At 40.0% G+C, this 13,493-nt stretch overlaps 1 protein-coding gene across 2 annotated transcripts in view; it reads right to left on the bottom strand.

The window, feature by feature from the left end:
- Positions 1 to 13,470, bottom strand: part of si:dkey-9i23.16 (uncharacterized protein LOC571915 homolog) — a 16,618-nt gene extending 3,148 nt beyond the window's left edge. Inside the window, exons 1-6 of one of the 2 annotated variants that reach the window (XM_046045912.1) lie at positions 13,270 to 13,470; positions 3,221 to 3,305; positions 3,013 to 3,123; positions 2,628 to 2,684; positions 2,107 to 2,280; positions 1,817 to 1,938 (exon numbers count right to left, since the gene is read on the bottom strand). In XM_046045912.1, coding sequence (XP_045901868.1) covers positions 1,831 to 1,938; positions 2,107 to 2,280; positions 2,628 to 2,684; positions 3,013 to 3,123; positions 3,221 to 3,301 — 531 coding nt within the window. In that variant the 5' untranslated portion in view covers positions 3,302 to 3,305; positions 13,270 to 13,470 and the 3' untranslated portion in view covers positions 1,817 to 1,830. Of the gene's footprint in view, positions 1 to 60; positions 1,939 to 2,106; positions 2,281 to 2,627; positions 2,685 to 3,012; positions 3,124 to 3,220; positions 3,306 to 13,269 lie in introns of those variants that run through there. The other variant, XM_046045902.1, reaches the window with a different exon arrangement.
- Between the last annotated feature and the right edge of the window lie 23 nt (positions 13,471 to 13,493).

The raw sequence follows: 13,493 nt of genomic DNA, 5'->3' as shown, positions 1-13,493 counted from the left end.
CAAAGAAAATATTGGATTAAAGAGTAAAAATATAAATAATAAAGGAACGTGAAAAGGCAATGACTTATTTTTATTTATTTATTTTTGCAAATTTGCGTAAAGTTACTTGTAACAAGTTACTCCCCACCCTGCTGCAGGTGCCCTCACTGTTGTCTTCAGGTAGGCTGTAATAACAGCAGCACAGAAGAAAAGTCTGTAATATTGAGGCACTTAGCTGCCTTCAGCAAACTCGTATTTTTTCTCCCGTAACTTTTCAGCATCTCCTTTGCGTTGCGTCGGATGTTTTCTATAGGCCTAACTTACACGTTTTTGTCCGCGTTTCAACCGTTTAATTATGTCTGATGTGGAGTGATTGATTGACTAGCCACTCATAGTAAACCTTCTCGCCTAGCCAACTCCAAAATCACCAGAGAAAAGTGTGTGTGTGTGTGTGTGTGGGGAGGGGGGCTCAAACATAGATTTTGAAATACGAGGGGCATAATAGTATATATAAGTTATAATGTTACAATTTCATATGCCTGTTACACTTTCGTTACACTACGTTCGTTTCGGGCTCCGTTAAATTACGTGTATGTTGTAGTTAACGGTTTTACCACTCGATGTCTCTGAGACTAGCCGTAGATTAAGGTTTCATAGTTATCACCTAATCATAATTATTTCCTTGTATAGGTCCCTCTTTGTTGGTTTGTTGCTATTTTTAGCCGTTAGCCTTTTCAGTATTGCAAACGTTGAAAAAGAGAGAGAGACAAACAGATGACAAAACCGTAATAAACTAATAGTAACTAGTTTCAACATATTGTTTAGTGTAGACTTTGCACCCTAACTTAAGGTAGAACTTACGTATTGCTGGTGCAACAGGCTGCTGTTTCTTAAATAGTGCCTCTAATGCTACAGGCTTCTTTTGACCGTATAGCATGATTAAGTCGCACACACAGCAGCCAATTAAGTCACTTGGCATGGGTTGTATTGCACCCGACCAACAATGGATTTTTGAGGCCGATATTGATATTGCTATTTTTAAAGATAGAAGATATATATCGGGCAATAATATTTTTGAAACATAACATCAATAAACTACTTTATCTTAATAAGGATCACTTAAATGTTTTATTTATTGATTAACTGATTTTGTGATTGACATTTTACAGTGTAAAAATCAGTTTGTCAGAGCTGTCTGGTGGACAAACTGTTTCTAAATTACCTCAAACCTACTTTGGTATTTCTGTACTAATGTTTAGGGTTATTGATCCGACCACATATACACTGATATATTATAATATAAATATTAATGATGATTTAAAAATAACTTTATTTTCATGTATTATCTTTAACATGAATGTCCTTGAAAGTTAATTTCTGTTTGAGCACTTAGGCTCAGTGTGTGAATGTGAGTGAATGGTGAATGCAGATGTAGTGTTAAAGTGCTTTGAGTGGTCGAAAAGACTAGAAAGGCGCTATACAAAGACATTTACATACCAAAACAACAAAAATGGGTCGTTTGTCATTGCCTCACAAAACGACATATATGACCATTGGAAAGTACCAATCCAGGAACAGGCATACTGGACCTTCACTACGTGACATAATCACGTGACGTTGTAAAATATTTCATCATCTATTTACTGACTATTTAATTCTGTGCTAAGAATTTATTTCCTGCCGGCCACTGCTGTGATGTCAGACTCTATGATGTCAGAACACATTTTCATCCGTACTATGAAAACTCCAAATCCACTAAAAGAGAAATCTGCTTTTAAACATTTGTAAGGGAAAAACAAGTGGTTTTCAATTCAGCTGCTGATAAGGAGTTATTCACCATGTATGTGTGTATTAGTCTCTTCTGAGGGCTTTGAGAGCAGAGACAGACAGGAGGCAGTGCAGGACCGCAGCCCAAGTGTCATGCAGCAGCAGCAGCAGTGTCAGACTCCAGCAATAGGCCTGCAGGAGATAAGAAAACGCATCATACACACACACTGAAGTGACTAACTACATCTCCTTCTGCAATAACTTACATTACATAATCTACTTAACATAATCCACTTTTCCTTATCTCTCTATTTTTATTTTTCCTAGGAAAGAAAAGTTTGATAAAAGAAACACACTGACCTGCAGAAGCTCCCCGGGACACCCATAACTTGAATGTCGTCCGTATTCATGGCCAAGAGAAACGTACACACACAACTCTTTTTTGTGTAAAATGCTGAAGCTGTAGCAGTAGAGGCAGAAGGCGAGCAGCGCCCCCAGCAGGCCAACCACATTACTGCATGCACAACTCCGAAGCTGTGGAGGGGGGCAGTCAAGATCCATCACTGTGCACTTCGAAACACCCATACACTTGTTATATTGTAGTAGTCTTATTATTATTACAAGTAACGTAATATCACAAAAACATGGCCTGACACTTAAGTTATTCCTTGGGCTGACTATGAATATCATGAATGTGAAATTCTTAAATTACACATTGTAACACTTGAGCTTACGTGACATCTTATTGCTTACAAAATATTTTGTGGAATGTGAAATAAAAAACCTTCAATACTGTAAGGGCTAAGTTTTTAGCCTAAATGCTGTTAGAATGAAAATCTTCTATTATATTTCTATGCTGGGCAGATCCTATGTGAACATACCAGTAGTCTGCTGGGGTTCCTCTCATTGGCCATGGTGAATGATCCTCCTGCCACAATCTGCACACACACATGTGATATTGAGGTTGAGCTCTAAAGCAAAATGCTTATGCATTGTACATGCATTTGAGATATATTTTGGCTATTGCATTCTTGCCTTATAATGGACTGTAATGTTGTATAAAGTCATATGTGAATGCTGACAATCTGCAAGAGCAGATTAATATACCTTTTGGTAAATTTGACCCTTTCTCCCCCATGTCATTAAAGACTCTTTTAAGAGTGATACAATGTTTACAGTAGCATCATTTATGAAATGCTTTTTCTATTCTGTGCTTAAGGTAGCTGAAACTAACAATAGACTAAGAATTAGAATAAGAATACATACTAAAATTCCTAAGACAAGTGGCAGTATGTAGAGCTTTGGCAGAGTTTGGTCAGCATAAGCTAGCGGGACAGACAGCAGCACCTGGAACAGCCCCAAAAGGATGGTCACCACCTACACAGAGGCACAGATTTGGAATTACACTCTAGTTAGTAATAATTTATAGGAAGTTAGACTTTGAATTCAAATAAAGTCAACGTCCTGATCTCACCGCAGCACTTTCAGGGTCAAACCAGGCGAAGAGTCGATGTAACCTGGTTTCACCTGCTGGCACTGTCCCCTCAGAGGACATGTTACTGCAAAACACGAAAGCCCACTTTTGTTAAAATCAAACCAAATTTAATCCACTTTGGATTACATCAATATTAACACATAAACAAACATCAGAAATTTCACTCGTTGTCACCAGCCAAGTGAACTCTCCCTCAGTCCCCAGCCCTGCAACAGCAAAATTCTGATCTTCAGAGACTGTGCTCCTGTAACAGTGCATTAAGATATCAGCAGAGGATGGAGAGGCCTAGTTAGAAGACTACAATGCACAAATATAGGATATACCGGATAAAGATTAAAGGTGGGGTAAGCAATTCTAATCCAATCTTTTTGTCAAATACAGCAAATATCTCCTCACAGACCACTAGCTGTCCATTCTGTGCGGTGCTGAAAAACACTCAGCCTTGGCTCTGCAAATGGGAAACAAACAAAATGGCCCACACCCTGCCAAACAACACTATTCCAGTCGCCACAGCCATGATGTGTGTGTCAGAAATGTTTAATGACTTGCCCAAGGACATTCAGCTTACTTTCTAGTTCACCAAGACATGCTGTTGTTTTGATGTTAGTGAGGCCCTATGATTTAAGTCGTAGACGGAATGGCTCCTCCACAGACACACTAACACACACACACACATAGTCATATTGAAGAGTCAGCGTGCTAGCAAGAGCTCATCACTTCAACAAACTTTCAGAAGTGCAACATGCTAGCTCGTTAAAGACTTCGTGGCTGTGTGGGCGGAGTCAGACATTCTGTTCGAGTCCGGTCAAGCTTTGTAAACAAGGAGGAGCGCTGCCACGTGAGAGTAGCCTCCATCAGATGTACTTACACAGTGTGTTCAGCAGCAGAATAGCTGTCAAGTAGTAACAGTTTGATAAATGACAATTCACAGTACATGTACTGCAACAATGCATTCATTTTGAATTGTCCTATTGAATAGTATTGTAGTATTTTAATATCCTACTGTTGCAATACATTTTTTGTATTGGAGCTGCTGTGCTGGCTCTGGGATCATCTTGTCCTCTCTGCATATTGTCTTAATATTAGCTGTGCAGCAGCAGTTGTAGTCAGTTTGTTAACCCACAATTTAGCTAACATTAGTTACATTACTCGCTGTGTCATTGTTGTGCTCTGTATCGTGGTATTTGTCATGGTGTTCGATTTCTCCAGAATCACATATTCCACCTTTAAGGTCCATAAATTACAGTGTAAATATTACGCACATATCAGGTGGCAATGAAATAGCTACAGTATTTACTTGTAGGTAGAAGTAACAATTTTCCATTTAGGAGCAACCTAGAAAAAAAAATGTAAATACTTTGTCAACTACCCAGTACATATAAAATAATCGCAGGGTAATTATTTAATTAACGAATAGCACTATTCTTTACAATAGAAAAGAGTAGAATGTGTCCAATAAACCCAAATAAAGTTTGTTTGAGTGCAAGATCATACTTTATGATCTGATGATATGACAGGACATAAAAGGTGATTCTTTGACATTGGCTTTAACCCTGTTCCCAAACTTAACATTTGTTTGTTCCCCATTATTAGAAACACTATATTAATCATTTTGAGGGTGTGCTTTAGCAGTCAGACATGTGGACTTGATAGCAGAACCTGCTGTGTTATTATTTTCTACTGATATTCCTTCCCAATGTACACAGTACAGTAAATGTAACAGACCGAGCACCTGTTGAAATGTAAAAGCCTTGCATTAAACAGTTTGTCAGGATGTTTGTCCCTCTTATTTAGGGTAGATAAAATGAAAAGTTATTTAGGGTAAATAAAATGAAAGGTTGAATCAAAATTGGTTTGACTGCAGGAATATAATCTTTTCCAAAGAATAAATGTTGTCAATAGCGATTAATGTTAAATGTTAATGTTAAAAAAACATAATCAGAGAGAAAGAGTAGCAGACTGTACAAGAAAAGACATGAATAGAGCCAAAGAACAACAGAGGTAGACCACATGATCATGAGACACACCACTGGAGAGGGCAAAGAACAGTGGGAAACCATTGAAACTAAGTAGCATGTGTGTTGTATCTGTTTGGACAGGGGGAAGGGATTGAGAAATAGAGAACAAAATGAGGTACAGAGAGAGTGTGTTAGTTCATCAAAACCACATGTCACAATCCTCTTAGGAAAGACAGGAATGCAGCAGGATGAAAAGCAGATGTGGTGTGAGGAAAGGAGGAGGACAGGGAGAGAAAGAAAAGAGTGGGGACTGAGGGGGATGGGGGTGGGGGTGGTATATTGATAAGGCTCTGTGGAAATGAGGGGAACATTTTGTGCACCACTAGTCTAAAAACAAAGTCATTATCCTTCATTTGATTGTATTTTCACTCAACCAGTGGATCGTTGTGAACATAACTAACATGTTTTTCCTTAATGGTTCAGTGCGTAAGTTTTAATAGCATCATGCTGCATTCACATGTTCCTGGAATTAACATGAACGCTACAACAAATATGTGATGGATTAGTATTAGTTCACTTTGCATGGACAGCAAACTAACCATTATAACCATGTTACAAATTACATGTTAGGAAAATATTCTACTATTCTAAGGGCAAAAATCCACATTCATAAATGTAATTTCAGCAGTAAAAAAAAAAAACGTAGTTTGTACCTTTTCTCCATGAGGCTGTACATTATATCAATTTAATTTCTAAATCCAACCAAAACTTTCAACATATGGTCTTTATATAATATAGACTACCCCTGGCAAAGTTTTTATTATTCGTGTCCCATTATATATTTATATACTGTTCCGTATGTCCTGTTCTTTATGTCCTAGGTAAGGAGCAAAAAGAAATTCTGATTATTCCAACACCACATGAATACACCATCAGTCACCGCTCACCCCTCCATTTCAAACAAGCAAGTCTCTGTCGGCTCTTGTGCTCTTGTGTGGGCCTCCATTTGTCCAAATTTCACTTACCTTCTTACTTACTTACTAAACCAGACAACTACTACTACTACTAGTACTATTACTACTACTACAACCACTACTACTTGTTCTGCTTCTTCTTCTTCTATGTATTTAATGTAGTAACAAAATGCCCTCTGAAGAGCAGTTTGTCCATTTGGGCTACTGTATGAACATGGCGGCGCAACATGGCAACTTCCATATAAGAGAACCTGCGAGGTCTCATTCGAAGGTAATAATCTTTATACACCACAGCAAACATAGGTATGTATATTATATGGCATTTCTGTCAATAGACCCTTTCAAATATTACACACTCTGGAACTTTAAAGGGGCTATATGTAGTTTTTCAATGAAAAAAAAAAAAAATGTACTTCCTTTTTGTCAAGGGGCTGTAGCCTCACTTAGAAATGAAGTGCACGCTTGTTTTCTCTGTTGCTTGCAACAGCCACTATTCTGCTTTTTTATTTTATTTTAACCTGTCCTGCACAGCAGCCTGGTATACAGTATTAGGAGCTGGATACCACGTTGTTGCAGACAGATTTTACTTTATTAAGAGACTTTTAATATACTCCTTTGTCTGTTTTTTTTGTCTATGTGAGTATGTATGTGTCTTTGTGTGAGTGTATGTGTGTGTGTGTGTGTCTGTGTGTCTGTGTGTCTGTGTGTCTGTGTGTCTGTGTGTTTATGTGTGCATAAGCCTGTCACAGAATGTAATTGTTAGTGAGAGTGGGATGCCACAACAGCGCTGCACCAACCTGTGGAACCAGGTTCCAGTTTGGGTTCAGGAGGCAGACACCATCTCCACATTTAAGAGTAGGCTTAAGACTTTCCTCTTTGATAAAGCTTATAGTTAGGGCTGGCTCAGGTGAGTCCTGCACCATCCCTTAGTTATGCTGCTATAGGCCTAGACTGCCGGGGGATTTCCCATGATGCACTGAGCTCCTCTCTCCTCTACTTTCTCTCCCTCTGTATGCAACCTCATCCCATTAATGCATGTTAACTCGACTTCTCCCCTTTCCGGTAGTCTTGTGCTTTCTCATCCCTCTCCTCTCTCCTCCTATCACTTCCTGCAGGTGTTTCTGGCTCTGGAGCTGTGGAGTCTGGATCTGTGGTTGCGGGTCACCTGCTGCCCCCGTGTTCCTGCTCAACACCCTCTGCTACAACAACTATTGTTACTAGTCCTATTGTTCTCATTGTTATTATAATCATTAACATTATGATTGTTATCATTAACACTACTATACATATCTATACCATGCCCCTCTCTCTCTCCTTCAACCCCAACCGGTCGAGGCAGATGGCCGCCCACCTGAGCCATGGTTCTGCTCGAGGTTTCTGCCTCTTAAAGGAAGTTTTTCCTTGCCTCTGTCGCCTAGTGCTTGCTCTTGGTGGGAATTGTTGGGCTTCTGTAAATAACATCACAGAGTATGGTCTAGGCCTGCTCTTTTATGAAAAGCGCTGTGAGATAACTGTTGTTGTGATTTGGCACTATATAAATAAAATTGAATTGAATTAAAAGGCAAATGTGAAGCAATTTGTTTATACTAGGCTATAGTGATACAAGGCAGGAGCAGCCAGCAACTATAGCACAGATCTACCAGTCTTCGCAACATTAAATTAAGATTGGGTCAGTGAGGGAGCACAGGAGGAGCCACCAGCGGTTTCATCTGCTCTTTAGACACAACAGTTGCCTGGGTCTTCATATCACTGTAAATGGACTTATTTTCTTTTTGACAACATCAGCGCTCCGCTGGATGTCGGATATGCCGCGGAGACTGTGCCTGTGATTTTAGCCCAGTTAAGCGTTATGTGGATTTGGATTTCTCGACAGAGGTTTCAAACACCTCTAAGTCATCTGACATGTTGTTTCTGCTCCATTTTCAGGGTATGTTTCATAAAAAAGAAAACTACAAAAAAACAGCGATTAAAAGCCGTTTAGCTCGGCGAAATGAGAAAAGTGGCATCGGTTGCTAGGTGACAGACATAAAAGTTGATAACCGATGTTGGATTGAGTATTTAGGATTTCCTAACCTGAGATAAGAGTAAGATAAGAAAGTATTCCTAAAGTTAGTTAGGATTTGCTTCTGTTTTACCAAATTGAGAAAAAAAAATCTTTGACTCTTCCTCTCTTAGCTTAAGACTTAAGATAGGAACTTTCTGTAATACGGCCCCAGAAGTGGAGCGGACCCAGAATAACTCTCATCAGCTGTTAGCTGTAGTTAGCTGTAAACACTAGCAGGACTAAAGTTACGGCGGTGTTAAAACTATGGCACAACATCACTGTGCTGTAATAATGTTATGCTTTGTTAAATACCACAAAATGATTAAAACATTATATATATATATATATATATATATACATACATATATACATATACAATGTCAGTCCAGTGACTGTTACCTGAAAACTGACTTGCCTCTCATTCTCCGGTGCTGGCAGTAACTCAGCCTGCCCAGTGAAGACAGACTCTGAGGACCTATGTGAGTGGTGAACGATTAGTTCATTCCTGCTCCACAGTAGCTGCGATGTCACGTGAAAAATGAACGACTCAAACCCAGAGACCCACAGTTATGAGTCCTGAACTAATCAATTCTGTTTCCCATGTAGCTGCCGTGTGACAAGTGTTGGTAAGTCCAAAACTATGAACGAATTACTCACTGAAACAACACGTTTCTCCTGAGTCACATACAAGATTAGGTCAAATGAACAAAACGTTCTAATCGGCGACCGCAGTCTACCGCATTCTAAAACACGGAGAGGGCTGTGTTAACGGTGAGTCGGTTTTACATCAAGTTAATTACATGACTTAAATAATAATACTGCTGATAATAATAATAATAATAAAAACAGCCACAATCACTTCTCCACTCCTGAAAACATTCATGACTTGTAACCCTCCCGTTTTTCACTGCACTCCCCAGGCTTCCTCTCAGCTCACAGCAGTTTAATGTTACGGTAGTTGAGTGTTGAAAGCTACGCTGCTGACAAACGTTGTAGATTTCTTTCAAACAGTGTGGCAGTTCTAGCGAACAGTCCACATTTGTGCCTGGTTCATCACTTCTAAATATTCTCCAAAATATTCCACGTACAGCAGCTAAGGCTGCATGTTGCTAAATTAGCCACAAAGCTAATGCCGTGTTTATCAGCGGAGGAGCGCTAACGTCGTAATAACCCATTAAACTATATTCTGACGTATTCTAAATATACCTGCGAGCCACCTGTCTAGGTCGGTGTGTCTGAAATGATTAAACCAGAGTGGACATGTAAATAAACGTTAGCTGAACAAGAAAATAACATGGCATCCTGTAGCTCCTCTTTTTGTGACGTAGATATGAAACGCTGTAGTCAGAGCTGTAACGGCTCTGGTTGTAGTTGTAGGTAAATGAAATCTCAAAGTTGTAAACAGTCATGTAGTATTAGATGCATTCAGCAGCAGCTCACTGACTCATAGATGGCATGATTTATACCGATGGTGGGTAAGAAATGGTTTCTTGTAGCTTTGTTTAGACTTAAATAGTGCTGATAAAGGGAAGAACTATTACGTGATTTATTTATAATATTATGATTATGTGTAAAGTGAACTACACATTCGTATTCTCTCTTACTCTCTCTGTTTACAGTTGCACCTTCCAGCAGCAAATATTTATTGATGTGCAATTGTTTACATGTTCACTTTTTGAGACTGTAATCTATTTTATAAACATAATCCATTTAGGAAAAGGTTTTATAGCCCACATACATACCAGCTTTCGGCCCGTTCTAAATGTAGTCTATACAGTAAAGGGGTCTACTATCCAAATCATTCTCAAAATCTAAATATAAATCAGCTCTTTTTCACTTTAATATCAGTATCAGCCCCCAAAAATCCATATCAGTCAGGCTCTATAAAATATGGAATCAGATCTTTCTAAATATTAATGAATTTTGTTAAATGTATATACAAACTGCTTGTCATGTGTGAATTTCAACAGGAAATTATCTGCAGCTAATCAGATGGCCCATTTCACTCCAGCCAATCACACAATTGTAAATTGGATCACACTCTGCCTGTCAGCCATGCCATGTTTTGCATTTTTGAGTTTGGTCAGTTGATTATCTGTTATTTTGGTCAGTTGGGTATTGGGGTTCTGTCTTGTCTATCGTCTAGTGTTCAGTAACCTGTGTCATGTCTGTTTTGCCCAGTTTTCACTCTGCATGCCAGTCTCTCTGTTTTCCTCTGTTCATCACCCTGCCTGCCTGTGTTTGTCTGCTGTCATTATTAGTATCACCTGTGTACCTCCTCCTAGCTCGTTAACCCTGTGTATATATCCTTGCTTGTTTCCCCTCAGTCTTTGTCCGGTCATTGTCATGTGTATACGCTCTGTCTCTTGTTGCAGCGTGTTGTCATGTTTAGCCTTCCTTGCTTGTCGTGTGTCCCTGTTCCCTGCTTTCTGGATTATTTTCCCTTCTTGGATTTTTTCAGTTGGATCACCTGGTTTGTTTGAACTGTTATTATTTTTGGATTTCCTGGACTCAGCCACTCATTGTAAGTGTGCTCGTTTGTTAATAAACCTTTAAAACTGTACCAATCAGCCTACGTGTCCTGCATTTGGGTCCACCAACCTTTCAACCACACAACCCTGACATTGGAGGGTGTTATTTAATGTAATCACGTAGTGTTACGTCCACCTGCAAGTCAACCTCAACACGGAGTCTGGTAGCTGTTAGTGATGTAGCTAGCTAACAACGTTACTATAATTCTGATAAACAACCTAGAATAATCCATTAGCCAGCTAGCTAACTAACACAAACATATTTAATTATGCATGACAGAAGAGTAATCACATACCTGTGGAGAGCTCTATGTTGAGGCTGACCTGTGGGTAAAAGTAATGCCATAGATACAACATTGTGCAGCTCTCTTCATTGACCTATCTAAGGCTTTTGATACCATGGATTACACAGTATTAAATCATTATCAAATCTATCAACCCATGGAGGTCTGGATTTGGAGTCACACTCAAAATCAAAGTGGAAAACCACACTACAGGCCGTTCCAACTTTGATGTGATGTCCTTAAAACAAGTCAAAATGAGGCTCAGTAGTGTGTGTGGCCTCCACGTGCCTGTATGAGGTCTGGGGAACGGGCCAGTCCATAGCATCAATGCCTTCCTCTTGCAGGAACTGCTGACACACTCCAGCCACATGAGGTCTAGCATTGTCTTGCATCAGGCGGAACCCAGGGCCAACCGTACCAGCATATGGTCTCACAAGGGGTCTGAGGATCTCATCTCGGTACCTAATGGCAGTCAGGCTACCTCTGGCGAGCACATGGAGGGCTGTGCAGCCCCCCAAAAAAATGCCACCCCACACCATTACTGACCCACCGCCAAACCGGCCATGCTGGAGGATGTTGCAGGCAGCAGAACGTTCTCCACGGCGTCTCCAGACTCTGTCACGTCTGTCACATGTGCTCAGTGTGAACCTGCTTTCATCTGTGAAGAGCACAGGGCGCCAGTGGCGAATTTGCCAATCTTGGTGTTCTCTGGCAAATACCAAAAGTCCTGCACGGTGTTGGGCTGTAAGCACAACCCCCACCTGTGGACGTCGGGCCCTCATACCACCCTCATGGAGTCTGTTTCTGACCGTTTGAGCAGACACATGCACATTTGTGGCCTGCTGGAGATTTTGCAGGACTCTGACAGTGCTCCTCCTGCTCCTCCTTGCACAGGGTGGAGGTAGCGGTCCTGCTGCTGGGTTGTTGCCCTCCTACGGCCTCCTCCACATCTCCTGATGTACTGGCCTGTCTCCTAGTAGCGCCCCATGCTCTGGACACTACGCTGACAGACACAGCAAACCTTCTTGCCTCAGCTCGCATTCATGTGCCATCCTGGATGAGCTGCACTACCTGAGCCACTTGTGTGGGTTGTAGACTCCGTCTCATGCTACCACTAGAGTGAAAGCACCGCCAGCATTCAAAAGTGACCAAAACATCAGCCAGGAAGCATAGGAACTGAGAAGCGGTCTGTGGTCACCGCCTGCAGAACCACTCCTTTATTGGGGGTGTCTTGCTAATTGCCTATAATTTCCACCTGTTGTCTATCCATTTGCACAACAGCATGTGAAATTGATTGTCAATCAGTGTTGCTTCCTAAGTGGACAGTTTGATTTCACAGGAGTGTGATTGACTTGGAGTTACACTGTGTTGTTTAAGTGTTCCCTTTATTTTTTTGAGCAGTGTATATTAAAAAACCCACACACAAATGCAATTAAGTTTACTTGTCATGACAAGCGATTTGTAATGCAGGTTCAACTGTTTGTACAATAAATGTAACAACATTCAAATATGTTTTTGATGAAAATTTCAAATACTTTGAAATATATATATATTTGTGAATTTCTATTACATTTATTTAAAACAAGAAATATATGTGTGTGCATAATAAATAATTTTTCAAACATTATTTTATTTGTGGATTTGTTTTATATGTATTTACAGTGATGCCTATTTTTTTGGAGAACTGAAAAATACTTTTATGGAGAGAGTCATTTATACATAAATCCCAAAATGCATTTGTGAATCCTTCTGCAAGCATTCATTAATATGAGAGATGGATCGGACTTGACCGGTAAAAAGTCCCGAGAACAAGCAAGGAGTAAACATGGCTGCAGTACAGGGCTGAGAGAGTATCACTGGAAGACACCAAGTGCCAGATGGTGTCCTCACCCTGTCACTGAGAGCAAAGGGTTTGACACCAAATATTTAAAGCTTTTTTGAAGTTTATGTTAATATATGTCCATTGCATTTTGTCACCTAAGATTGTGACACTACATGGACATATTCCTTTATCCTGTCATCTAATGTTGATGTAAACAAACTGTGAATAAAGGTCAAAGTTGGTGACTTCACTGTTCAAATCCACTGTGCCAAAACAACTGAAAATATGTCGCTGTCCTTTATGGACTGCATGAGCCCACTTCTTGTTTTCTGTTTAGCTTTCAAAAAACGTATCATTAGCAACATACAACATTTGAATCAAAATAGTGTTATAAAAAGCAGTGGATGTTACTTACCTCGACTAGGTGTGCGATTACAGAGAAGCCTGAGATACCTCCTACAGGGTTTATGTGTCACACGAGAAAACAATCTTTACAATCCTTCAGATGAACTTTTAACAGTGAAAATCCGACAACAGAAAGATTTCTGGAATGCATGAAACTAGGAGAAGAAGGAGAGGAGGAGCTCTGCTGGACCTCATCCAGAGACAGTCTCTCTCTCTCTCTCTCTCTCTCTCTCT

The sequence above is a fragment of the Micropterus dolomieu genome, linkage group LG01 (assembly GCF_021292245.1).
Source record: "Micropterus dolomieu isolate WLL.071019.BEF.003 ecotype Adirondacks linkage group LG01, ASM2129224v1, whole genome shotgun sequence".
NCBI lineage: Eukaryota > Metazoa > Chordata > Actinopteri > Centrarchiformes > Centrarchidae > Micropterus > Micropterus dolomieu.
Note: the sequence above shows the minus strand (reverse complement) of the source record. Positions and strands in the feature narration are given on the sequence as shown.